This window comes from Phoca vitulina, unplaced genomic scaffold (genome assembly GCF_004348235.1).
Source record: "Phoca vitulina isolate PV1807 unplaced genomic scaffold, GSC_HSeal_1.0 scaffold36, whole genome shotgun sequence".
NCBI classification, from domain to species: domain Eukaryota; kingdom Metazoa; phylum Chordata; class Mammalia; order Carnivora; family Phocidae; genus Phoca; species Phoca vitulina.
In genome coordinates this window covers 12,656,586-12,684,389 of record NW_022589739.1, presented here as the reverse complement: position 1 = coordinate 12,684,389, position 27,804 = coordinate 12,656,586, and the positions used below count along the sequence as shown (strand labels likewise).

At 48.4% G+C, this 27,804-nt stretch overlaps 1 protein-coding gene and 1 pseudogene across 2 annotated transcripts in view; one reads left to right on the top strand and one right to left on the bottom strand.

Moving 5' to 3' along the window:
• Window positions 1-27,804, top strand: part of CLPB (caseinolytic mitochondrial matrix peptidase chaperone subunit B) — a 141,030-nt gene that overhangs the window by 94,346 nt on the left and 18,880 nt on the right. For both annotated transcript variants that reach the window (XM_032426995.1, XM_032426994.1), the window contains 2 exons: window positions 8,250-8,347; window positions 20,423-20,537. In XM_032426995.1, coding sequence (XP_032282886.1) covers window positions 8,250-8,347; window positions 20,423-20,537 — 213 coding nt within the window. The remainder of the gene's footprint in view (window positions 1-8,249; window positions 8,348-20,422; window positions 20,538-27,804) is intronic.
• Window positions 9,224-10,087, bottom strand: LOC116646354 (annotated as a pseudogene).

Below are 27,804 nucleotides of genomic sequence, written 5' to 3'. Positions count from 1 at the left end.
TCATTGCCTGGCGATCATCACCATTTCCTTCTCTGGATATTCACAGGGCATCCCTTTAGTAATACATCTGATTCTGGAGATGAGACATATGTATATAAAAAGTGTGTGATGATCAGTTAAGTGTTCTAGGGGTTCAAAGGAGGAAATGGTCCATGTAGGCTAGAGTGGCCTGGGAAAGTTTCCGGGAGTTTGCCACCAGTGAAGAGAATAGTGACAGCTGGTGTGGTCCAGTCCTTCTGGTCACTTGGAACTAAAAACTTGGGGGTGGGGCCCAAGACTGTGGGCAGGTGGAAAGAGCCCTGGACTAGAAGGCCTGGGTCTAGCACTCACTCTCCCACTCACAGTCTCCATGACCATCTTGGGCTCCAACCTTCCCTTCCCCAGGCTTCTCCAGTCTCTTTTTCCTTAGTGCTTACGCACTGTAACACCTCTGCTCTTCTCTGGCTGGTGCTGTGGCTTCCCATCTCCCCAGCTACACAGTATGTGTCTCCCTTGTATTGGGGGGAGGGGAGTCATCATCCTCATCCCCTTATCCGCCCTCACCACACTGCATTGTCACTATTTCTGTCCTGTCTCCCATCAGTCTGGGAGTCTTGCCCAAAGGCAAGAACCGGTCTGATTCTACTGTGTACCCAGCACTTGGCCCAGCATCAGTACTCAGTGGGTTTTAATGGAATGGCTGGATCCAGTCATGAGGCAGTAGCTCTCTGTTCCATGAACTTTAGATATCCCCCTCTCTGAAGGTAAGGGACCCCAACTGACTGTGTCCATTGGGGAGTTAGGACTTGGAGATGATCTTCTAGGATGTCAGTTAATGTGAGTCACTATTCACCTGGTCCCCAGATGGGGAAGCCCTGAATGAGAGGAAAAGGAACCCCATTTTGTACCCTTACAAAACTGTCTATCTCAAACCTACCTCTAGAAATCCTCCTATATCTTGGTTTTGGAGCATATCAGCACACTGGAAGGGAAGAAGAGAGATGATTTGCCTGTTTTTGAGTCATCAGGTCTTTGGAAAGTAGCACTATGTGGTGGAAAAACCAGACCTGGCTTCTTTAAAAAACAACAACAACAAAAATTGATTATGTAAAATTGCAAACAAATACAGAAGAAAGACTAGTGTAATAAATCTGTGCTTTAAATTCCAGCTCTACTGTTTGTCTGCTGGGTGACCATGGGCAAACTGAGCCTCTTTTCTCTGAGTCTTTGTATGATGAATAATTCAGACACTATGTACAAAGAAAGGCCTTATACCCAACAAATGTTAGCTTATCTCTTTTCATCTTGCTCTTCTGCCAGACTCCGTTAAATCGTCTGGAAAATGGGAAAAATAATACCTCTTCTGCTTTCTTCAAATTGTTAAGAATGAAATACATGGAAGGAGTCAGCACAGGATATGGCATGTAGTGAGTGCTGGGTAAAGGTTTTTGGTCACAAGGGAGGCGGATCTAGAAGTGCACAGGTATGTGTGTGTGTGTATCTTGAGAATGCTCACTGGTATGATTTATGGAAATAGCTCAGGACAAGACATCAGGGAACTGGGGCTCTTCCTGGTTCCACTCAGCCTCTCGCCGCATTCTGGACAGGTCTCTTCTCTCTCTGACCTGAGGGGCTACATGCATACTAGCTGTGAGGACTAAACAGGGATGGGCCCCCAGGAAAAGGTGGGTGTTGGAAAGACAACAGGAGCCCATGGACAGACAGAGAGCATTGAGAGCTGGAGGGTGGTAGAGGCTTCCCAGAGGGAGGGACCTTGAACAAGGAGTAGTCAGGGAGATAAGGAGCGGGGTTCCAGGCGTGAAGAGTGGCCCAAACAATAGTGTGGAGACAGGGAAGGCGTGTGGTTTCTCTGACGTGGTCATTCTTTCTAGGAATGCTTCCTTGGTGGGGAACTCACAACCAGAAAGAGTAGACTGCTCCACACTGACAGACATCTCTGATTATTGGAAAAATTTCCCTTATATTCAGCAAAAAACTTCTAAATGGGGGGTAAACAAACTATTGAAATAGTGAAAATCAGGATGAAGGTGGTAAAGGAGCTAGCAGTAAAAATGGAAGGAAGAGTGAATATAAACATTATTACAAAGAACATTATACAGTCTTTTTTCCCCCACCAATCACTTTCAAGCTTTTTATTTTACTCAGTCCAAACAAAACCCCTAGAGGTAGGCAAGGCAGCAATCATTACCACCAGAGAAGTGAAGAAAGTGTCCTGGATCACACAGCCAGGGAGTGGTAACCCCCACCCCAGCAAGCTCCCCCACCCAGTGCTCTTTTAGAGGGCTGGGAGCCAACTACATGTAGGGGAAGGGGTGAGTCACGGAAACTCAGTGGTGGTAGACCTGGATCACTAGAAGGCCAGTATGGCTGATAGAACTGTAGGGGGCAGTGGGGAGTGTGTGAGCATGTCAGTATTATTGATAATACAGCTTAACCCATTTGTATAGGGTAATTACTGTTGTGTTTTTTTAAAGCCTTCTTATACTAGCGTTATCTTCTTTGATATTCACAGAGGTAGGCAGAGGGCCAGAACGGGTAGTGACAAGGGTGGAGGGAGTAACAAGCCGCCTCCCCCACCCTAATTTCAGCCCTCCACCAAGGATGGGCAAGTGAGCCAGTCTGTCCCACCAATTCCTCCCCACTTCCTGCCCACAGAGCCTAGAGGATGTTGGGGCCTGACCTGACCTTATTTCCCAGAGAGATGTCTTGGGACAAGAAAAGAGACCAGGAGCTTTGGCCTACAGGAGTCAGTGACATGATCACACACTTGCTGTCAGAGGGCTCTTCTGAGGCCAGAAGAGCAGCCATGTTTTGTGTGGCCTCAGAAGATAGTCCCTGAAAAGAAATCCATTCATTTGGTAAATCTTAGTGAAACCTGTTCTGTGCCAGGCCCTGTGCTGGGTAGCAAGGATATAGCAATGGATCAGACATGATCCCTGACTTCGAAGAGCTCTCAGTCTTGGATGCAGACAGACTGTTTCCACGCAGAATGATCACTAAGGTAGAAGTAGAAGGGCCTGTGGGAGCACAAACGGTGATTCCAAACCTGGGATGGGAGGGAAACCGGGAAGGTTTATTAGAGAAGCCTGAACCAGGTTTTTAAAGATGAACAGGTATTTGCCGGAAGACCAAGGTGGGAGTGAGGTTGAAGGGAGAGGTTGGAACTCATATGAAACCGAGTTCTGTCCTTGGTTTAGTGGGGGGAACCCCTTGGAGAACCATGAGCGCGGGGCTAGGTTCTGGGCACATTCAGGGGAGCCAGGGTGAGACCACCTGTTTCTGATGTAGTAGAGGGGCGTCTCTTCTTAGGGAATTGGAAGAGCTCACCATTAAGGTGTTTTTCCACTCAGAAAATCTATGATTGTGTCAAACCAAAGGCAGGCACTATGCCAGAGAAGAGCAGGGGGTTCCTTGGGTCCCAGTGGGCCAGCCTTCTGTCCTGCCAACACCGTTTCCACTGCTTTACATGATGAGACCCAAGCCAGCCACTGGTACCAGCCAGGACCAGCCCATACCACCCCCAAACACACACACCTTACTTTCCTGACCCAAGCCCTATTGACAGGTCCCCCAGAATCTGAAGGAATTCAAGACAAATGGTTAAGAGGATGGAGTTAATAAAATTTGAAAAATTGAGGCCTGTCACTCCACTAAACTTTTTTCAATACCACTGACAGAAACATATTTCCCCAATGAGTGACCTTCCACAGCTGTAGCGGGCAGGCACAGCCGCAGCAGTGCTGCCAGGAAGCCAGTCTGCTATTTATCAAATATTATAAGCTGGGACACACTAATCTGGAGCAGGGAGAGGAGAGGAGGGGTCCTGCACTATACTGCCTGGGGTGCTCCAGGTGTTGGCCCCAGCCCCAGACAGCCAGTGGGAGGTGACGGATGGCCTGCGATTAGCACTCCCCACCTCCATTCGGCCCTCTCACTTGCTCCCAGAGGCCTGACCCTCTAGACCAGCTGCTCGGCCCGGAGGGGCCCTGGGTGGGAGACAAGGGGAGGTCAGGCCAGGGCACGGGCTATCCTGATGCCCCCGGAGAGGGCAGGCGGGTGAGACCCAGTGTGGTTATTTATTGGAGTATAATGGCTTGTGGCCGTTGGTCGTGGAGGTGAAATCGATCAGTTGTAGAAGTCAGGTTCTATCAATTATTACAGCAATTAGTCAAGTCAGAGCATCAGAGCAAGGGTGTTGGGGGCTGGGGGACTAATATTAGATGGACATTTTCCATGGTGCCCCCACTCAGCCTTCCTAAAGTGGGAGCAGAAGTGCTGCCCTGAGGCTGCAGAACCTTGGGGAAACCGGCTGACTAACCCCCTCAGGAGTGGCTGGGGTGGGGACTGACCGAGAGCCTCCTGAGCTAGAGATAGGCCCAACACTGCTTTAAAAGGCATCCCTGTGCTGGCTGGCCCAGGTGCAGAGATGTCCTACCTGTCCCCATCCCATCCTTTATGAGAAGTGACACAACTCCTACTAGAAATTACTCAGTGGCCAATGTTTATGGCACACATTTTTCATTCTGTAAGCAAATATAGATCACTGACAGCACTTGTTTGACGCAGCTAATCTCACCCTCTGTTCTTTCTCCCACTGTCTTCTCTCTCACTTTCCCTTCCTCTCCTCCCTCCCCTTCTCTTCCATTTCTCTTCTCCTCTTCGCTCCTCTTGTCTTTCCCTTCTATAGGTCTCTCCTTATGGATCCCCCTTTTACTCCAGCCCATATCTAGCGACTGAGTTCCCCTTGAGGCTGCCTAAGAAAGGAGGCCTTTCCACTGCTGAATTGTAGGTCCCTTTCAGCCCTAGCCATGATCTAGGAACTTGGGGGGAAGGGGAGGTTGCCATCTGCCACTGGCCCTCAGCCTTGTGGAGCCCCTCAGTGTTGAGCACCAGAGAGACCAGGGATGGGCTGGTAAGGCGAAACCAGGTGAGCAAGCCCCTTAGTACTCCATTCCTTCCTGGGCCCCCACAGTACTGTCTGTCCCTCCTTCAGCACACTGACACATTCGGCCCAAGTTGTAGTTGTTTGGTCATCTCTTATCCCCATTAGCTTCTGGAAAGCTGGAATTGTGCCTTGATGCAAACTCTAGGTAGCACCTAATCTTAAAGACAGGAAGAGAAGTCTGCACAAGAGATGATCACAGGGGTGTGAGGAAAACCTGAAAAAATGGTTTTATAGAACTCAAAGGAGAGTGGCCAAGGTATCAGTTGCTACAGAGTGGTCAAGAAATACAAAAAAGAGGGGCACCTGGGTGGCTCAGTCGGTTAAGCGGCTGCCTTCGGCTCAGGTCATGATCCCGGGGTCCTGGGATTGAGACCCGCGTCGGGCTCCCTGCTCAGCGGGAAGCCTGCTTCTCCCTCTCCCACTCCCCCTGTCCCACTCCCTCTGCTTGTGTTCCCTCTCTCGCTGTCCCTCTGTCAAATAAATAAATAAAATCTTTAAAAAAAAAAAAAATACAAAAAAGAAGACTGTTCCTTGGTTTTGCCAATCCCCCATCAGCCTGCACACAGAGCCCTGCAGATACAAAGCACCCAGTCACCGCCAATAGAATTGAAAGAATGAGACTCCAACAGAGCCCCTAAGGACTTGCCTACTAGTTAGGAAGAGCACAGATACCCTTCTTACCAGGGAGGTGGCACTTTATCCTGTAAGTGCTAAAAAACCAGGGAAGGATATTTCAGTAGGGCTGTGTCATGGCTGCCCTGTGGGAGTGTGGAGAATTGGAGTTGAGAAAACCTGGCGATGGGTTTGACTCCTGGTTCAAGCAGATAATTAGCTTTGTGACCTTGGGCTAGTTGGTTCACTTTCCTGGGCCCCAGTTTTCATGTCTGTAGCCTGGGGATTTTAATTTCTCCCTCTCAACAGTGGTTGCAAGGTTTAAGTGATACAGTGTACACGAAGTTCAGAGCTCAGTGTCTGGCACATAGTCAGTGCTCAGTAAATACCTGCAGCCCCTATTATCACCACTCCTAGATTTATAGCCAAGAGACGTGAAAACACTCCACGCAAAGACTTGTACACATACGTTCATAGCAGCATTGTTCACCATAGCCAAAGGGAGAAACAACCCAAATGCCCATCAACTGATGAATGGCTAAACAAAATGGGGCCTATCCACAGAATGGAGCTTTATTCATCCATGAAAAGGAATGCGGCATTCCTGCTTTCATGTTGCAGCATGAATGACACCTACTACAACATCAGTGAACCTTGAGAACATGCTGAAAGAAGCCAGACAGAAAAGGCCGTATATTGTATGTTTCCATTTATATAAATGTCAAGTATAGGCAAATCTATAGGAACAGAAAGTAGACTAACGGTTGCTGGGTTTAGGGGGAATGGTTATGGGGTTTCTTTTCGAGGTTATGAAAATGATCTAGAGGGTGCCTGGGTGGCTCAGTCGTTAAGCGTCTGCCTTCGGCTCAGGTCATGATCCCAGGGTCCTGGGATCGAGTCCCGTGTCGGGCTCCTTGCTTGGCGGGAAGCCTGCTTCTCCCTCTCCCGCTCCCCCTGCTTGTGTTCCTGCTCTCGCTATCTCTCTCTCTGTCAAATAAATAAATACAATCTTAAAAAAAAAAAAAAAAAGAAAATGATCTGGAATCAGTGGTGATGGTTGTACAACCCTGTAAGTATATTTAAAACCACTGAATTATACACTTTAAAAGGTTGGATTTTATGGTACATGAATTATATCAATAAAAAAGAATATAAATATTTTATTTCAAATTCCTATTAGAAAATAGGATCATGTATAAAAGTATTAATTTTTCTCATTGATAATAAGTGTCCTTGGCCTGGATCCTACTTCTTGCTCTCTGCCCCACTCCCTCCTCCTCCCACACCTGTTCCTCTGCGGCCCAGGCAGACAGCCACGTGTAAATGCTTAATAAATGCTTACAATTGTTGATAAATTTATAGACCTTTAAGAAGCAGAGAGCTTCAGTAGGAATAGTTTTATATCCTGGAACAAATGTTTCCACAGCCTAGGAATGAGAAATGCTGAGTTTTACAGTCTATCAGCAAACAGTAGCTAGACACCCACCTTGAGCCAGGCCCCATGCTGATGTGCGTTTGCCTGCATATTTAGTGTTCCCAGCCAGCCCACTACATCCTTATGGCAGGGACTGAGTCTTAACCCTTCTTTACTTTTAGACAATACTTCCTTAGCAAGAAAGATCAAGGAATGTTCCATTTAGTACCTAGTTCTTGAGCATCTGCTCTATTCAAGGCACAGCTTTCTTATGTTTTGGTCTCCCTGCTTCTCTCAAAGGGGGGCCAGGCCAGATCTGATTCTTCTGTGTCTCAAGCCCTACACATTCAAGGTTTGCCAAACTGAATGGAATGTATAGTTTTTGAAGAGGGGAGTGAGGTGTTCAGACCTGGGCTTTGGGAAGGAGATTCTAACAATGTGGAGGTCAGGGGAGCCTTTCCTCCAAATCTGCCAAGACATTGCACCAAGTAGACACTTGATACATAGGCTCGTCAGCTGCCAGAACGCAGAAAGAAGGTAGATGTATGGCCTGGGCAAGCCCCTTCTTTTTATCATACTCCAAGTTCTTTGTCCTCAAATCACAGGAACTAATGATTGGAAGAAATGCCTGCCCACATGCACATATTCACCAACAGTTAGCATTGGTAAGAGCATCAAACCTTGGGGCTACCATAGCCAGGTTCCTGGTGATGTCTACTCCCTTCCAGAGGACTCCGCTAACGCTGGTAGGCAGGAAATACCAAGGTAAAAAAGCATTAAAGGAGAGAGAGCTGAGCAGAGAGCAGACAAAAGGGGGGCTATTTTACCTTTTTTCAGATATTCTGTGCTTTAGAAAGGAACCCTTTTATATGATTTTATTAATGAATATTCATCTGTATGCAAATGAGCTTGATCCTAGGGGCATTTTAATGACTGATGCATTGGTGGTAGGATAGCTGTGTGTATTTGTGTACAACACACCTATGTGTATATAACGCATCTTTGTGTAAGTAGTAGTATGGGTAGTATGTTTCTGCACATGTGTGCGTGTATGTGTAGGAACCCCGATACCCTGACCTGTCTGTCAGAGAACTAAGGACTGTCCTCTCAGAGTACCTTGACATGTTTTTCACACCATTCTACAATCTCTTAGGTTTTGTTGCTCCCTGTTTCCATGGGAATTCGTTCCTCTGAAATCAGGGCCCAAGTCACCTCTGAGGGAAGGCTGAGGCCCCACTGATCATTCATACAGTCTTTGACTATTTCTCTTCTTGCCAGGAGCCAACCCCCTGCAGAGGAATGAAATGGGACACACACCCTTGGATTATGCCCGAGAAGGGGAGGTGATGAAGCTTCTGAGGACTTCTGAGGCAAAGGTAAGTCTCAGAGAAAGGAGAAGGCCTGTGGGTACTCCGTGCTGCATTTAATCTTTCACTCATTAAATTATGTCTGGCTCCATACCAAAGCCACTTCTCCTTAGATGATTATTGTCTGTTTAAATACAAATCTAGCCCCCAATCTCATCAAGAATAGGAAGCTGCCCCTGTCATGACCAGGCAGAGGCCTGAGCCACTTCTGACTTCTGAGGACTAATCTTCAAATTCAGTTTTTGAGGTAATGGGCCTTCTAGCTCCTTTTCATAGGACCAGGGATAGTTAGACGAAATCTTTAGCCCAAGTACTATTACCCCAGGCCTCACATATTCTTTAACCTCACAGGCAATCCTTTCCCATCATCACTCCTTCCAGAATCATTCCCTCACCCCTCCCTTCCACACATACTCCAGAAAGCCTGGTACAGTCTAAGCCCCAAAAATCTCCATCATAAATTGATCTTCACAACCAAACTTTTGAACTCCCTAAATGCAGGCTGCCTTCTGCTCTTCCCAGCCACCGCGCTATCCCTCAGGAACTACTGGGCAGAATCCAAGAACTAGCATCACAAATCTCAGAGCTGCCAGGGACCTCAGAAATCATCAAGTCCAGTGGTGGGAAATCTTACCAAAGCCTAAAGAAATAAGTCAGAGGAAACTAAAGCTGAGAGGTGGGCCAGCGCCACAGCCACCTGGCCTAGCCCTTCTCTCCCAGGCAGCTTCTGTGGGGGTCCTTCTGCGGGGCACACGTTTCAAATCTCTGAAGCCTAAATCAGTGGACTTGTCTTACTCCTGAGGAAACTGGAGCCCAGGGATGTGACATGGCTTGCCTTTGGCCCCAGAGTGCTTTAGTGTCAAAACAGAAACTAATAGACTTGAATACAAGGTCATGTAGTAGGTTCAATGGTAGGACTAGAACTGAAAGACTCATTTTCTTTTTTTATTTGTTTGTTTTCTTTTTATGGTAAAAAATTTGGATTTAGCCAGCTGGACTCAGTTTAGATAATCCCCGTTTCATTGGCAACATCCAAAGCATCATAGTCAGGAGCCAATTGAACATACGCCTTCTTCTCTCCATCAGGCCTGATCAGGGTGTTGACCTTGGCCACATCAATGTCCTAGAGCTTCTTCACAGCCTGTTTGATCTGGTGCTTGGTGGCCTTGACATCCACAATGAACACAAGTGTGTTGTTGTCTTCTATTTTCTTCATGGCTGACTCGGTAGTCAGGGTGAACTTGATGATGGCACAGTGGTCAAGTTTGTTTCTCCTGGGGGCACTCTTTGGAGGATATTTGGGCTGCCTTCAGAGACGCAGTGTCTTGGGCCGTGGGAATATAGGTGACATGCAGATCTTCTTTTCTTTGTGACTGTGGACATCTTTCAGCACTGCTTTCTTGGCCTTAAAAGCCTTGGCTTTGGCTTTGGCTTTGGCTTTGGCTTTGGCTTTGGGAGGGGCAGGGGCTTCCTTCTTCAGTTTTGGCGCCATCTTCGTGAAAGAGCAGAGTTGGTTACTGACTCTCACTCTTCTGCTCTTTCCATCATCATGGAGTCTCTTCTGGCACATCGGCGGAAGTGCCTTGAGATGATTCAGTATGACAGGTCCCACCTAGTGTCATATATTCTATGTCTTGAGTAAGAGCACTTAGGTCACTGGACTGAGACAGACAAGACATGGGTTGTGATCCCAACACCACCACTCACTGACTGGGTGACGTGGAACTAGTATTTCCCTTCACTGAAGCTCAGTTTACCTCTGTGAAATGAAGACATTGCACAAAATGGTTTCTAAGGTTCCATTCAGTATACAATTTTCTATGTATTGGTCAGAATAAACCAGATTATGTTGTAACAACCCAGGATTTCAGTGGTATAAAATAGTGAAGATTTATTTTTGGCTTCATGCAGCCTGTCCATGATGGTCTCTGTTCATCATAGGCCCTCAGAGACCAGACTGGCATTACAGCCACCCTCTGGGATGTTGCAGGTTGCTGGCCAGAGGGAAAAGAATGCTCTGGAGGGTCTTGCATCGGTAGTTAAATGCTCAGTCTAGAAGTAGACCCTTTACTTCCACTCACAACTCACTGGATAGAACTAATGCCTTGTTCCCACCCAATCACAAGAGGCCAAGAAGAGTAATCCTACCATGTACCCAGAAGGGGGAGAACTGGAAATATCTGGCAACCAGCATTAACCATACAGTTTGTCTCCCTGGGATCCTTAGTAACTATCTTGTGGTAGTTTCTTCCAGAGAAGGTGGCAGGGTAGGAAGGGAGATGGGCTTTCACAGCACATCCTGAGGAGTGCTTGGGACTAGCAAGAGTGAAGGTTCCTAGAGAGCAAGCACTTCCTTCCTCTCTGTTCAGATTTTCCACCCCTAGGAGCAGCCCTCGAGGTCAGGTCAGTTTCCTCAGGTGTCTTAAGGAAATCCCTACACATGTTTCAGATAACCTCAGGGACTGCACTCCTGTCGTCCCTCTCAGGCACAATAGCTGTCCCATGAGAGCACACCCTGGACTTGGCCAAGAGAGCCCATGGTGTGTTCAGTGGTATGACAGAGGGCAGGCCTCTTAGTGCCAGCATAGGTGGAGGGGTTAGGGCTGCTGAGGGACCCTTAACTAAATTTGGCTGCCTTAGAGGGGCTTAATGTTGGCCATGTTAGTACAAGGCTAGTGCCCGAGTGAATAATAGGCACTGTGCCAGGTGCTCTCTGTATTTTTTCTAATTCTGTAACAAATCCTTGAAGCAGCTCTTACTACCTCCATTTTACAGATAGGAAAACTGAAGCTGAGGGGCGCCTGGGTGGCTCAGTCGGTTAAGCGGCTGCCTTCGGCTCAGGTCATGATCCTGGGGTCCTGGGATCGAGCCCTGCGTCGCGGGCTTCCTGCTCAGCGGGAAGCCTGCTTCTCCCTCTCCCACTCCCCCTGTTTGTGTTCCTGCTCTCACTATCTCTCTCTCTGTCAAATAAATAAATAAAATCTTTAAAAAAAAAAAGAAAAGAAAGCAGATGACTTACAGAAAGTCAAGTTGTTGTAAGTAACTATTGGGATATGAATGAGAGGATTTCTTTTTATGATATTAGATCTGCCTTTTCTGGACCTTATCTATCTATCTATATATAGTTGGCCTCTTTTTTTTAACCTGATTGATAGCCTACTGTATATATAGGAGTCTCAAACTGGCAGCCATATTTTATTTTGCCACCCAAGAATTTATTTAAAAAATGTGACCCCTTGGCGGTTGGGAGTGTGGATTCTCCAGCCACAGGCCCCTCAACTCCTTATTATATTATGTGCTGGCCTGTCAGACATTTATATTTCCTACTTGGCCCTGAAGGTGTTTGAGTTATGATCCTAGTTCCATATTTGGAATCTGGAGGGGGGCGGTTTCCACTTAATAGTCTTTTTTTTTTTTAAGTTATTTTTTTAGTAATCTCTACACCCAGTGTGGGGGCTTGAACTCGTGACCCTGATATCAAGAGTTGCATGCTCTTCCGACTGAGCCAGCCAGGTGCTCTGCTTAATATTATTTCTTGATAATTTTCCCATTTTCAAGTTATCCATAAGCCTAATCTTTGATTTCATTCTGCCTTTTAAAATGTATCACTTATCTAAGAATCTTTGTCACCTTAAGTGGCCTAAATGATTTTCTCCTTACTGTCAGTTTGCTCAGTTTCTCAGCATTCTCTGTGCAGTAGCTTCCTTGGGCCCCCTGAGAAGATTCAGAGGTAGATGAAGCCCAGCGCCTGTCCTCTGAGCTGGCCGCCTAGAAGAGGAGGATGGGGGAGAGGCAGGCGCTCTTAGCTCTGATACCCACAGACTGATTTGTACGTTAGGAGTGGTCTGCAGAGAGTTTGTGGGGGCTCCGAGAAAGCATGGACCACCTCCAGGCAGAATGAGCAGGGCAGGCTTCATAGAGAAGGTAGCTTGTGATCTCAGTTTGAAGGATTTTACTACATGGAGAGTTTAATACTTAAAGCTTAGACCATTTTCATGTTTTAACTAAGAGACGAAGGAGAGAGGTAGAAATATATCTTTGTGTACGTGATGGCAGATAAAACAAAAATATGGGGAGCTATTCCATGATGAATATTCAGCTGAGGGGGATGTGCTGATGCCAGCCTGCATCTCCACTCCCGAATCCTCATTCCACCGAGACTCACGAGGAATTTATTGCTCATTTTAATCACACCCAGAGAATGAATTGGCAGGAATATTAGGCAGATAAGCCTATCATATATATTTTATTTGCATATCCCAGTGACAGAATCACAAGCACATTTCCTATATCTATATTTTTTCATTTGCTTCAGGGGTAGCTGGGGATGCAGTGCTCCCCTGGGCCTGCATTCTGGGCTGTAAGCCTGGGTGCTCCCATCAGAGCTGAGGAAAGCCCTCTAGGAGAGAAGGGGTGAGGTACACAAGAGGGTAAGAGGGTTCTCTTACTCCTGTCTTAGGGTGAAGTGATACCCCTTCCCCATTTTGCCCAGCCTGCTCCCTGCTGCATCTCATTTCAAGTGCCAACATACTGCACGCCTAGCCCTATGCTTGGCCTTACCATCTGACCTTCATTGCAGGTTTACTGTGGGCTAGACACAGAGCTGTATGCTTTATGGAGACAAGCTTTTGCTCTCTCTTTTGTTTTTAACTTTTTAAAAACTTTGAAATATACTTTTATAAGGTGCATGTATTGCAAGTATATAGCTCACTGAATTTTCACAAACTAAACACATCTGATCAAGAAATAGACCATTATATTCAGAAACCCACCTTATACTTCTTCCAGTCACTACCCATCCCCCAAGGGTAAGCATTATCCTGATTTATTTTTACATAATTTCAAAAATAGTACAGTGAATGCTGTAAACTCTTCGCCCACATTACCTATTGTTAATTTTATCACATTTGCTTTATGAGGTATATAAATATTATATATAATATATAATTATATAGAGAGAGATACATAATTTTTTCTGAACTATTTAAGAGTAAGTTACACACATGATGCCCCTTTACCCCTAAATAGTTGTGTTTCCTAAAAAACAAGGACATTTACTTACCTTGGTACAGTCCTCAGAAGCAGGGCATTAATATTGATATTAACTAATCTACAGATGTTATTCACATTTTACCAGTTGTCCCAATGATTATCCTTACAAGAAAAGAGAATTCTGGATCCCAAGTTGGATTTAGTTTCATGTCTCTTTAGTAGTCTCCTTTAACCTGGAATGGTTCCTCAGTTTTTCCTTGTCTTTCATGACCTTGACATTTAATGAGTTCAAGCAGGTTATTTTGTAAAATGTCCCTCAATTTGGGTTCATCTAATGTTTCCTTATGATTAAATTCAGGTTATGCATTTCTGGCAAGAACACCTTCTGGTGTTTATTTTCAGTAAAATCATTAGATAACCCCGTGCTAAAAGTAGGAATAGGAGATTTGTGTTTTAAATCTCATCTCCCTAAACAGACTCTGAACTCCCCAAGGCAGGGAACAGGTCTTTTCTTACCTGCAAGGTGGCAAGTGCAAGTTCTAGAGCCAGACTGCAAGGGTTAGCATTCTGTCTCTATTACTTGCTACCAGAGGAACTTTGTTTTAATTTATCTCATCTCTGTACAGGGGAGGAGGAGATACTCTGAACTTCCTAGGGCCATGAGGATTAGAACAGCTAGTCCCCAATCAGGTGAGACTTCGCAGTCGATGCTAAAACTAGTGAGTGGGAGTTTGAGGAGTAACAGGGTTATTTACATAGGCTCAGATCCTCATCCCTCAGGATACTTAGGAATTACAAAGGGGGAAATGGTAGTAAAGAAACCTGGCACAGACCACCTTAACCAAGTGATCAAAGTTAACATCACCAGTTGTAGGATAATCAACATCCCGTGCCTCCTGATAGGATGCACTGAGAACACAACTCATCTTCTCACTTGAGCCAGTCCTTGCCCCTCTTAACCTTCTCTCACCAGTCCTTGGATCAGCCCAGCTATTTGCAGAATGACATGATCTGATTTACATATTAAAACATCACTCTGGAAGCAAGGAGGATGGGGCTGCAAAAGAGGAGAATGGAATCCGGGTTGCTGACATAATGGTCACCAAGTGTGGTAGAACTGACACCTGCCCTGTTCCTGACTTCCTCTACAGGGATGTATACTTGATGAGCTAGTTCAAGAGATTTTCAAGTCCCTTGGGTGCCTCTCTCATTCCCCAGGCTTCTTTATTGGACCTCCTGGGCTCCTCTTACCATCATCCCCTGCACTCAGGGTTTTTTTCCATCATCCCCTGACCCCAGTCTTATCTGTTGCCCCCTGGTCCCTGTGGTGACTTTCCTGCCCAGTCCTCTCTGTCATTCCAGCTTCAGAACATGGCAGAAACCCTGTGATGCTAGTTGAGGTCAGAGTCAGGAGGATGGGGCATATATGAGTGTATCTGAAAGCAGCCAGTAGGCTCTGTGGCCCTGACCTCCCATGAGAGGCAAATTGTAGGTTGGCCTTTCTTCTCTTCCCTCCTCCATACCTACCACATTCTTACCCAGGACCTCATTCTGCCTACTCATCACTCCCACCCCTGCCTCAGCTGCCCTTTCGGTGAACACACTGCCAGGTTCATTGTCAGACCTGTTCCCTGAGGGATACCCAATAATAGGGTTGCCTGACTTACCCCTTCTCTCTGTAACCCTCCCCAAAGAACGACTCATCCCAGCCACCCACCTCTGAGAGAGCCTAGCTAGGCTTCACCCCAGCCTCCCAGCCCTTTCCTGTAAATGCACTCACAGCCAGGAGGGGTGCCATATTAAATCAAGAATGATGGAAACCAGTGGCCACGATTATCCAGCCAAGATGCAGCATGGGGAGCTGGTTGCTGCTGGCTCCAGGTGAGGGCTTCTGAAGCTAATTGCATATGGCTTTTATTAAGATGATCACTCCCCCACTCCTGCTCTCCTGGGTGGCTTCTTCCTAGTGCCTCTCAGCCCAGTGCCCTCTGCTTCTACAGGGTGGGTCACCTGCCCTATCTTCTCCTCTCTTGGAACCCTGTCGAAGCAGGGCCTTGTCCTTAGTCCCTGTAGGCTTCCTCTGCATCTCCTTAAAAAGCCAGGAACAGGGGCGCCTGGGTGGCTCAGTCGTTAAGTGTCTGCCTTCAGCTCAGGTCATGATCCCAGGGTCCTGGGTTCGAGCCCCGCATCAGGCTCCCTGCTCAGCAGGAGGCCTAGTTCTCCCTCTCCCAATCCCCCTGCTTGTGTTCACTCTCTCACTGTGTCTCTCTCTGTCAAATAAATAAATAAAATCTTTAAAAAAAAAAAAAAAAAAGCCAGGAACAGTAGTAGGAGCCCTTACCAAGTGCATTCTCCCATCTTTCTCTCCTCCTCCAAATAGAATATATACAGACCAAGTATTTTCCTTTCTAGTTCTTCCATTAGCTAGCTTTTCACAAGCCTGGGCTCATAGCTAATGCCTTAAGAAGCCATTCATTCATTCAACACATTTTTTTAAAATACAAACTCTGTGCTAAGCATTTGGAAAAGAGCATAAAGCAGTAACCTTTAACCTGGTTTAATCCCAGCATCCTATATATTTTTATCAAAAAGTCTGACCCAGGGGCACCTGGGTGGCTCAGTCGTTGAGCGTCTGCCTTCGGCTCGGGTCATGATCCCAGGGTCCTGGGATCGGGCCCCGCATCAGGCTCCCTGCTTTGAGGGAAGCCTGCTTCTTCTCCTTCTCCCGCTTCCCCTGCTTGTGTTCCCTCTCTCACTGTGTCTCTCTCTGTCAAATGAATAAATAAAATCCTTAAGGAAAAAAAAAAAAGTCTGATCCTTTTCAGAAGTTTTTCTGAATAGATATTTAGGGTTCCAGGTTGGGGGGAGAATGAGGATGTGCCTAGATTTAGGCCACAGGTTGGATCTTTCCCAGGACAATCTAGAAAGCTCCTAAGAAACCAGCCACGGGTGCCTGGATAGCTCATTCAGTTGGGCATCTGACTCTTGATTTCAGCTCAGGTCATGATCTCGAGGTTGCAGGATGGGGCCGGGTCAGGCTCCATGCTCAGCGAGGGGTCTGCTTCCCCTCTCCCTCTGCTCCTCCCTCCGCTCATGCGCTCCCCACCCTCCCCCCCCCCCAAAAAAATAAAAAAAATCTTTAAATTTAAAAAAAAAAAAAAAAAAAAAGGGAAGGTGCCTGAGTGGCTCAGTTAGTTAAGAGTCCTTCAGCTCAGGTCATGATTCCAGGGTCTTGGGATCAAGTCCAGAATCAGGCTCCCTGCTCAGCAGAGAGTCTGCTTCGGCCCCTGGGTGGCTCAGTCGTTAAGCATCTGCCTTCGGCTCAGGTTATGATCCCAGGGTCCTGGAATCGAGTCCCACATCGGGCTCCCTGCTCAGCGGGAAGCCTGCTTCTCCCTCTCCCACTCTTCCCTGCTTGTGTTACCTCTCTCGCTGTGTCTCTCACTGTCAAATAAATAAATACAGTCTTAAAAAAATTTTTAATTAATTAATTAAAAAAAGAAAAAGAAACCAGCCAGATCACAGTATAACCTTTCCCCCATACTCACCCCTGTAGAAGTTGAGGACCCTTTCTCCTTGCCCAAGAAAATAACAGGAATACTAAAACCACCTAAAATCATGACACCGAGGAGTTATAGGAGATAAAAAATTTCCCTGGAGAAGACTTAGGGAGACCAAAGAGTTTATACCCAAACCAACAGAGTGGCAAGAAAAGTCATGTTTGCCTATGACAGAGGAAAAAGATATGTTCTAAGAGGCCCCGTAGATCAGTGCATGGAAAGCACCTAGAGGCAGAATTCTCTACCACGTACGGAAAACTGACAGGCAGAGAGATGAGCTGCCTTGTGCAGTGGAGGTGTCCCCAGAACCCAGTTGGTATTGAGATGGTACCCTCAGACCTAGGCTTCTTCAGGAAGGAGCCATTTCTGGGGCAGTGGGGACATCTAAGTGGACTACGCTCCTAGATTCTGCTTGAGCCAGAGAATTCTTCATCTGTGGAGCCCATACAGCTTAAATTAGGTAAAAGGGTTCCAGTGCCCCCACCTCATCCCCCAAAAAAGCAGTGGGTTAGATAGTTATCAAAATGCAGTGAAGGAGGAGAGAAGCAACATTTACCAAAGGCCTGTCAGGGGCCAGCTCCTGTGCTGTCCACTTGAGTCCCTCACGCCACCACTTATGCCTATACATTTGCTCTGTGCCAGAGACTCTGCCACATTCTTTGTGTATATTATCGCACCTAATCCTCACCAGCATCCCACCAGGATCCTGCAAGGTGGTGTGAGTTACTGTCTCCATGTTAGAGATGAGGAAAATTCAGGGAGGTGAATTAACTTCCCCAGGGTCAGCTCGCCAGAGGGTGGACGAGGTGAGGTTTGAATTCAGGTCTGTCTGGAGCAAAGCCGCTTATTTCTGCCATACAACTCGCCCCGCTGTGAGCCAAAAAAGGAGCCGAACTTCCCACAGGGACAACTGTGAGGCTTAAAGGAGACACTGTATGTAAAGTGCAGTGCCTTTGTACGGTGCCTGGCACTCAGCGAGCAGTTCCACAACCAGTAGTTAACCTCATTCAGTTGGCAGCATGCATTGACTCCTGGGAGCCAGGCCCTGTGCTGTGATAGAGCTGTGGAGCTGAATAAGACTTGGCCTTTGTCACTGAGGACTGCATGGTTGAGAAGGAGAGACAAACAGGCAGTTAAATAAGTGCTCTGGAGGTGCCCGGGGCAGGCGTGAAGCCTTACACCAGGCTCCTTAGACAATGTGGTATTTAAGTTGAGATCACCAGGGCACTTAGAGGTAGATGGGAATAGAGGAAACTTTGTGGTGAGGGAGCAGTATGAGCAAAGGCCCAGAGGCAGGAAGACTCTGAGACCCATCACTGAGGGCAAGTTAGGAAGCAGACCCGGCAAACCCTCGGCAGCCAGCTTCCATTGCTTCAAGCTGCTCTCGTGGCCTGCCTGACTCCAAGCCGGCCAGGCTGCTACCCAGTGCGGGACCAGGCAGGATGTGTGCATCTCCCCATCAGAACCTTCCAGCCCAGTGGACCCAAGTGCTGAGAGGGGCTGGGTGGGCAGGGAGGAGGAGGCGGCAGATATATGGTGGAGTCATCAGAGCCAGGTGATGTATGTGGTGCCTGAGGGAGCAGCACAGTGACACTCTGGATTCCAGCCGGCAAGCGTCGCTCCACTGGGATTGGCGCCGAATTATTGCTCCATATGAAACCCAGGACTGATGGGAGCTTTCAGTTACAGACTGATAGCAACAGCCAAAATTGGATTGTTTGCTATTTATTTTTTTTAACTTCTGTCAAGGTCACTACCGTAACAGGAAAACACTGCCCAAGCAGCAGGTATTTTTCATCCACTCTGCCTGCAAGAGCAATCTGCAGCCACAACTTTTGTGACAGGGCCTTACCTCGGCAGGTCTCTTTCTAGAAAGCTGTCAGTGTTACGGGGTCTTAGGGGAAAGGAGCCTCCCTAAGATCCAGGTCTTTCTGTCCCACTCCAAGGCCTGCTTCCTTCCCCCATCCACCTGGCTCCATGAGCACTTTATCATCAGACCTGCACACTCACCCTCCCTGCCTGGCCTCCAGATAGTCCCACATCTCCTGCCTAACCCAGTAGTACAGCTTCTTCAAGCCTCCGGTCACCCAGAAGCCTCCCCACAATGTTCCTGGCTTTGCGTATCCTTCCCTTCTCTGGACTCCTGTGCCACCCAGTTTAGCTGTTAATTCTCTCCTCTTCTTATCTGTCACTAGATTTATTTTGCAAACATTCACCAGCTAGCTGCCTTCACAGTGCCAGGACTTCTGCAGTGAGTAAAAGATAGTGCCTGCCCTCAGGCAGCTCATAATCGATTTAGAGGACAGATTCACAAACATGGAACAAATTTGGTTTTTGTTTTGTTTTTGTTTTTAAGCAGGCTCCACACTAACATGGAGTCCAATGCGGGGCTTGAACTCACGACCCTGAGATCTAGACCTGAACTGAAGTCGAGTCGAACACTTAACCGACTAAGCCACCCAGGCGCCCCAACAAATTTGTTTTCAATAGTGGGAAGTTTTTGGGTTTTTTGTTTGTTTGTTTTTTAGTGATAGGTACAAGCTAGAAATAGGCATGCATGCTTTGGAGGAAAATGGTTGATAACCACCTGAGAGGTATTTGTGTACAAGCCCTGCCTCACCTCCCTGTCCAACTTAGAGCTCCCTGAGGGCAGGCCTGGCTCTCCTCTCTTCCCTTGTAGTGTAATCACACTCAGGTCGCCTTCCTTCTGCCTTTTCTAAAGTGGACCAACAAGCCAAGGGCCAGATACACACCAGGCACTCAGCAGCAACTAGAACCCCCTAGGTTCCAGTCCTCCTCCTTCTCCCCACCCTACCATTTCCATCATGGCATGCACAGGGCCAGACACATGGCAATTGCAGAATAATTGTGTTTAATTGAAATGCAATATCATTGAAGTGGAGGGTGTTCATAGCTCTGGTTTAAAAACCAAAAAGGTTTTTGGAGCACCTGGCTGGCTTAGTCGGTGGAGTGTGTGACTCTTGATCTCGGGGTCATGAGTTCAAGCCCCATGTTGGGCATAGAACTTACATTAAAAAAAAAGAAAGAGAGAGAGTAAAAACCAAAAAGATTTTCAAGAGGATAAGTGAAAGGAAAGAACCTCTATTTGTTAAGCACTTACAGTGCATGCCAGCTCATTATGTATATCATCATATTTAATCCCCAACTTACAGATGAGAAAACTGAGAGGAAGTAACTTGCTCCAGATAATAAGCACATCTTGTAAGTGATAAAGCTGGGATTCAAACCCAGGTCTTTTGTCAGACTCCAGAGTCAAGGGTTAATCTACTAGCAGTACTTTATTTTACTAGCAGGGTGAGCCAGGACTCCTGAGCAGTGGCCACCTAAGGTGAGGACTAGGACAAAGGGATAATGGGAAGGACTGGGCCAGCCTCCAGTGGCCAGGAGCCAGAGTGTGCATCAGGACCCCTGGAGCCCCAGACCTGTGTTTTTTGCCCCTGGGTTATAGTGTAGAATGAAACGATCCTTCTGGGCCCGGCACTCCTGAGCCACCTTCTCTTTCTCCCCACAGTACCAGGAGAAGCAACGGAAGCGTGAGGCTGAGGAGCGGCGCCGCTTTCCCCTGGAGCAGCGGCTGAAGGAGCACATCATTGGCCAGGAGAATGCCATCGCCACAGTGGGTGCTGGTGAGTATCAGGATGCCAGGCAGCACCAAAAGAGGGCGGGGTGGCTCGTGGTCTGCTGTCGTGAGGTGTACATCCTGCTGTCACCGTACCGTGCAGAGGTGGCTATTACAACTTAACATTTGTTGAGTACTTTCTGTGTGCCAGGCGTTGTGATAAGCTCTTCACATGTGTTGTCGTTTAGTCCTTATAACAACCCCGTGAGGTTAGTACCATTAAATCCCCATTTTTTTAAAGATATTTATTTATTTATTTGAGAGAGAGAGAGAGCATGAGTTGGGGGGCAGAGGGAGAGGGAGAAGCAGACTCCCCGCTAAGCAGGGAGCCCAACACGAGGCTTGATCCCAGGACTCTGAGATCATGACCTGAGCCGAATGCAAACGCTTAACCGACTGAGCCACCCAGGCGCCCCAAATCCCCATTTTACAGATGAGGAGGCTGAGATACAGAGCACTTATAATAATCACTCAGGCTGCTTTCCTGTGCTCTAACTCTGAACTTCATCTGGTCCACTGTCCCCATCCCCCACTTCTCAGGTGAGCAGACTAAGACCCAGAGAACAGGAGCTTGTCCATCACTTGTAATGTAGCAACTCAGCCAGAACTAAAACTTCTATCTTTTGTCTCCCAGCCTGGAACTCTGCCACTCTTCAGTATAGTTTGTCAACAGCTGGCTCAATTTTAGGGAAGACATCCTGAACAAGTCTTAAGTACCTTCTTCTCGACCCTAGAAGCTCTTATGTCCCATACTAGGAGCCAGACTGCTCTCTGGTATAACCCCTACGCTAACTGCCCTCCTGCCCATGCAGACCCCACTAGAGAGAATAAAAAACTAAGGTTCTGCTCAAGGTGGCGGGCTCACCTCTATTCTGTGACTCGGGTGCATGACTCTCTGAAGGTGACCTCAGACAGATGAGGCAAGGGCAGAGTAACCCATGCCCAGCTTAAACAAGATATCCCCTAAGGCAGTGCTTCTCAGAGCATGGTCTCTGGACCAGCAGCATCAACATCCTCTGGGACCTTGTTGGAATTGCAGATCTCAGGCCTCACCCCAAACTCTGTGAAATCAAAAACTCTGGGCTAGGGCCCAGCAATCTGTGTTTTAACAGGCCGTGCAGGTGATTCTGATGCTCAGCTCAAGTTTAAAAACCTCCGCCCTACAGTGTCTCTGTCCCATTCATGTTGCTTACCCCTTCTCTCGAAGCATTTGGTCCCACCAGATGCGATCCAGTACTGCGAAAGACAGCACCTGATAGAGGTTCACTGATAAAAGAAGACATCAGGCTGTATTGTGGTACTCCTTTGGGACATGGAATGGCATTTCAGCCCTAGGACACCAATTAGAGTAGTAATTGAAAAATGAAGGCAGCCACCCCTGCGACACAGCGAGCCCAGCCTGATCTCCATCCTCCTCACACACCAATGGGACTCATGCGGTGGTCATGAGCCCCTCATCAGGGGCCTGACCTCAGCAGCAGATAAAAGGAGTCCACGACCAGAGCTGCCTCACCAGCTAGAGGTCAGAAGGCTGCCTGTAGCCACACACAGGAGCTGAGGAAAGCTTTTTTGAACACACAGGCCCCACTACTCAGGCCCAAACCACACTAGGCTGCCCTTTTGTGTCTGGATACAGACATCCACTCTCAGCCACCACCTTGAGGGTGGCAGCCCCCCACTTCTTTGCCAAGGCTGTGGCTGAGGTGGAGGGAGGAGAGACCCTGGGAGCTCTTGGGGGTTGAAGAGAGGAGTTGCCCATGGGAGAGACATTACGTGGGCGGAGAGCTCAGAAAGCATCTCCTACTGGAGTTTCCCGTCCACAGGGGCCAGCACTGCCGCTGCCATCGTAGTGTTTTCCCTCTGCCTCTTACATGGCCCTTTCCCAGCAGGCTGCCTGCTCCTCTCTGACCTCCTGCTTCTCCCCGGCTTCTCAAGCCCGTAAGATGTGAAGCTCCCAGAAGTTGGAGGGAGCAGGGAGGAGGACTTGGGATGGAGAGAATTAGACCAACGTGGGTCCGAGAGCAGGTCTGCCACTTAACAGCCATGCAACTCTGGCTACTCACTCGGCCTCTTTGAGTGCCAGTCTCCTCACCTGTGAGCTGGGTGAGGCTCTCACAATACAGCACATGCTCTTTCTAGGCTCTGTCCTCAGGATGTTTACCGCCCAGGGTTGGGCATGTTCTGTAGATCAGGCCCACAGTTATTTCCTTCAAGCCAAGACTGATCCATAGTCCCAGCCCCAGGCTGGCCTCTTCCTCTGATCCTACACCGACCTCTCAAGTAACCCACGTTGTCTCTCCTTGTCATTGGCCCAGAGAAGCAGTAAATGATCCAGCTGCCCACCTCCGAGGGGCTGTCAGAATGTCTGCCCTAAGAGCTTCCCTCTACCCAAAGCTCCATTCTGTTACCCAAACTCTGCCTTGGATCAGGAGGGCCCTACGCCTTGTCCTGTGTTAGGTAGGTTGACCCTGCTGGGTTTCCAGTGACCCTAGAAAAGACAGACAGGTATTAGGGCCTGAGCTGTGGGCTTGGTATATCTGCTCCATTTGTATGGTGGTAATTGTATGCCCGCCTAGCTGAGAAGCCTGTGGCTGGTGATCACACTGATAATGATCAGGTAATGTTCACCTACCAACCCAGGTGAAGCATGAGTTACTTTCCGGGTCAGAATTTGTGGTAGGCAAGCAGCAGCCAGTGCCTCAAAGTCTCCAGACTGAAGCAGGTGCGGGAGAGAGAGGCGGATCGAGAGGGGTAGGCCAGGCCTCTCTGGATTCTCTAGGCTAGCATCAGATATATGCTAGGGACTGGCTGGGTGGAGCCTGGCACCCCAGGGGTACCATGAGGATGGGCAGCCAGAGAAGTGCCGCAGAATGAATTGATTTGATAAATGGCCATTTATTACCCACACGAATTGGCTGAAACCAATTTCGGTCACATCAACCCCTGGTAAGTGCTGGGATATTGATTTGTGCAAAGTAATACAGTGAATTTATCAGTGTGATCCCCAGCTGCAGGGCTTCTAGCAAGGCTGGCGCACAGTTACCGCCTTACAAATGGAGGAGATAAAGCACCAACCCCTTAGCTTATGCCCCATGGCCTCTCTGGTCTTCTAGGGTCACTGGAGCCAAAGCAAGGCCAGCATACATACCACAAGCCAGAGCATTGGCACTGAAAGTGAGGATCTCCTTCCAGAATCCAGAGCTACTCTTAGTCATGGGACGGGGAGGATGCCTAGCCCATTGGGCTGACCTCCTGGGAGCTCAGAGCCTCTACGTCCCACCATTCTCCTCAGAAGAGCAACCAGCTGTCTATTCAGCACATTCAGGGCTAGACTCCACCCCCTTCTTCCTACTTACCCACCTCCTGTGCTCCTACCTCAGTAAAGGCACCACCATTCACCTGGTCTCTTAAATAAAAACTTAGACAATTCCTTGGCTCCTCCCTCTCCTTCACCCCTAACAGCCCATCACATTATCAGGTTCTAGCATTCTGCCTCTTAAATGGGTCTCAAACTTGGCCTGTCCCCTCCTTTCCTAATACCACAGCCCTTGCACAGGACCTCAGGATTTCCCATTTGAACCATGTAGTGGCCTCCTCCCTGGTCTCCCTGCCTCCTTTCGTTCCCCTGTAATCATTTCTCCTCCCCAGCTGAGTAAGCTTTGTAAAATGTGAAAACTCCCCTGTCTAAAATCTTTGGGTGGCTCTTGCTGCCATAGCCCAGGGTACAAGGCCCACCCGTGATGCTGCGCCCCACCCCCCCGGCCGACACGCACACCGGGCTGCTTCTGCTTCCCTGGACGTGCTGTGTTGATCTGCTTGCATTTGTGGGCGTTGCCCTGCTGCCCTCTCTGCTTGGAATAACTTTTCTTCTGGCCCTTTCCTGACCCCATCTCCCACACTCTGGCTGGTTTTTACTTAGCCTAACTCAGTTCAGGAGCAATAGACTGTAGACTCCTGAGAGCAGAGACCATGACTGAATCATTTTTGTTTTTCCAGTTCCTGGCACAGCACTCTTCGTGAAGTAGATGTGTAGTGCAGTTTGTTAAAGTAATTTGGTTGGGCCCCTGTCCATCTCTGTGCTCTGAGGAAAGGAGAGAAGCTGTAAGCCTGCCCTCTAGTAGCTCACAAGCATACTAGGAACATGAGTGTATTGAAATAGTAACAACACTCACACTACTTGACCTTTGACCCCTCGGGTGGACAGGCCATTCCCCAGTCCCGCTCTGGGTTAGCCTGCACACCTGGAAGCTTCCCTGCAGCTCCCTCTAACCAGGGGCTTATCACCAACACCCATTATACCTGTTCCCACTTGACTCTGAAGCCCATGAATTGCCTCAGGAAAGCTCAGCCATCACAACTCATCTTCCGTGCTGGGGTCTGGCCTGAATTCAGAATCTCAGCATCAGCCACGTGACACACAGTGGGCTATTTCGTGCTTTACTTCCCTTTTTGACAGTCCAAAACCATAATTGCCCAAGCCCTGCACCTTTCTGGACCCCCCTCAGAGTCCTGTTTCTGAGCTAAGATATACATCCAGGCCATCCCTGAGTCATGGCATGGCGGTGATTAATTTAGAAAACTGCTTGCAGTCCCACCTCCACCCATACCACTTCAGATGTTCTCGTTGTCCACACCATCCTGCCCTTTCCCTGGCCTGCCGAGATACTCAAGACCCAGGCCTTCTCCAGAAAGCCTTCTTAGTCCCCCGCCAGGACACAGGGCCCGTTCTTGGGGCTTCCCATGGACACCTTTCATCACTGCACTTACCACAGGACATCTCTTTGAATGTCTCTCTCCAAAGGTCAGGAACTACCTCTCGTTCAGCATTTCCCCAGGGTTGGGCACACAGGTGTGTGTGCTAAACTCGAGTGAATGAAGCTTGAGCCCCTCTTGACATTCAGCCTCTCTGCGACACAGATTCTCATCCCAGCCTCCTTCTGGAAGGGTGGTGCTCTTCCTTCCAGTGATTCCTGCCCCAGCACACACATGCTTGCACACACACCTGGGGTGGAGGGTGTTCAGCAAAAGCTATTTACATTGTTTATATGTAACCACTCAGTAGCAATAGTTTGCCTTCAGAAACACTAATCCTTAGAGACTAAGAAGAGAACTGTTCTCTCATCCTCCCGACCTGGGGCTCTAGTCAGTACCCATTCTGACAGCAAGCACTTCTTGAGCACTTGCTGTGCTCTCCGAACCTACAAGCTGTAGACAGGAGATTGCTAAAGATGTTCAGGTGACTCAACCACAAGAGTTCCTCTGAAGGACTGGTTCCCCTAAGAGATGCCACAAGCATGGGACAAACGTGTTCCAAACATGTTAGGCTAAAAAAACCCTCCCACACCAGATCACTAGAACTTACCAGGAAGGAGGAGTCAGCCCTCAGATGGCCTCAGAACCTGGAGCTGGACGGAGGCAAAGGCCTGGGATGGGAGGAGGAGGCAGCGGTCTCCTCTCGCTTTGGTTTTGCACACGATGGGTCTTTCTGTCTGGAATGTCCATCACACCCGTACTGCCTGGCAGTGGCCCCTCATCATCCTGGCAGGTGTCAGTCGGGCACGAATGGATCTTCCCTCACTTCTCCCAGGACTCCCATCCCACACAGCAGCGCTCACCTAAATGGCACAGACCTTTCTTTAGCCCAGCACCTGGCTCAGAGCTTGTTTGCTGCACAGATGGAGAAGGCTCCCTGGAGAGGGGTTAAGAAGAGAGAGGAAGCCTTCTTCACCCACGGGTAATAATGACTGCTAGGAGCATTGAGACTCGGGTCCAGGCCTCACTCTTCTTCTCTGTAGAATGGAAATTGAAGTATCTGTTTTTTCCTCCTCGTGATTCCAGAAAGACCAACAATTAATTCATTTAGTCAGCAAGCATTATACCACCTCTGGGCTAGTCCCAAGGGTCCCTCAGGAAATGAAGCTCCTAGCACCTGCTCTCACAGATTACCCAGCCTGAGCACACCCTCCTCCAGGACACCAAAGGCGCAGGTGGATGAAACGCCTTGTACTGCCCCTCACTGAGCCCCCGTCTTCTCTTCTGTAAAATGGAGGTAATACTGCTCAGGACTAGCACGAGGATGAAAGAGGTATGTGTCCCATACCACTACAGCTGCCACTGCTACTGTGACTACTGTGGCTGGCACTTTTCTGATGATCGGGCTCGTACAGAGTGCCTTCATAACCCTGGGCTCATTTCATCTACGTGTGGGGCTGGCGTAGCATGTGTCTGAGCATTCCTGTTTTATAGCTGAAGAAACCAAGGCTCTACAGGAGTGTTTTATTCAAAGCCAGTTAGCTAGAAAGTGGCAGAGCCAGGACTCCAAACTAGATCCTATAACTCCTACCCTGTCTACCATACCACCCTGTAGGTGAAGTGGACCAGAGAATACAGACCCTGGGAGTTAATGGAGTAGAGGTGGGGTTGGATCATCAAAAAGGTTGCTGCATGTGAGTTTGAAGATGGTCCGGTAGTGGTGGGTGCAGCCGGGAGAAGGCGTTCTGCTAAGGGGAGGAACACAGCAAGGAGGCACTGGTGGGGGCCCAGCCTGTGGAGAGGCAGCTGGGCCTGGGGAGCTAGCAGAGATGGGGCCGGCCAAGGAGGGGGCTGAGCTGCCTGCTCAGGGGACCCTGACACCATCTCGAGCCCAGAGAGTAGTCAGGAGACAGAGGACAGGGGCTCCTGAGGCCATGTATCAAAGGCTGAATGAGCTAGACTGGAAGCTACAGAAAGACAAGTTTTCTGGGTGAGGCTAGGGTATGAGGAGGTGCTGTGGCCGGGGAGGGCTGACTCCTTTCTTTAAACTCCTGAAGCACAAGTTCAGGCTCGCGAGTTAGCCAGAGCTGAGGGTAAAGCCCAGGGCCTTCATTTGTTTACCTGTGTAACCTTGAGCAGGTTACCTAACTTCTCCGCACATATTTCCTCATCTGTAAGAAGGGAACCAAGGACGCCTGGCTGGCTGAATCAGAAGAGCATGCAACTCTTGATCTCAGGGTTGTGAGTTCGAGCCCCACATTGGGTGTAGAGATTACTAAAAACTAAATAAACTTAAAAAAAAAAAGAAGAAGAAGGGAATCAAATTCCCTGCCCTGCCAGCTTTGTAGATTCATAATGAGGCTCAAATGAAGTTATGTCTATGGAAGTTTTTAATAGACTGAAAAGTCTAGCGGAGTAAGTTGCTGCATTTGCTGGTCCACAGTGAGACATCAGTACCTATGGCCACGTCTCCAGTGGCCCATCAGTGTCTCTGCCCCAGCCTGACAGAACCCTCAAGGCTC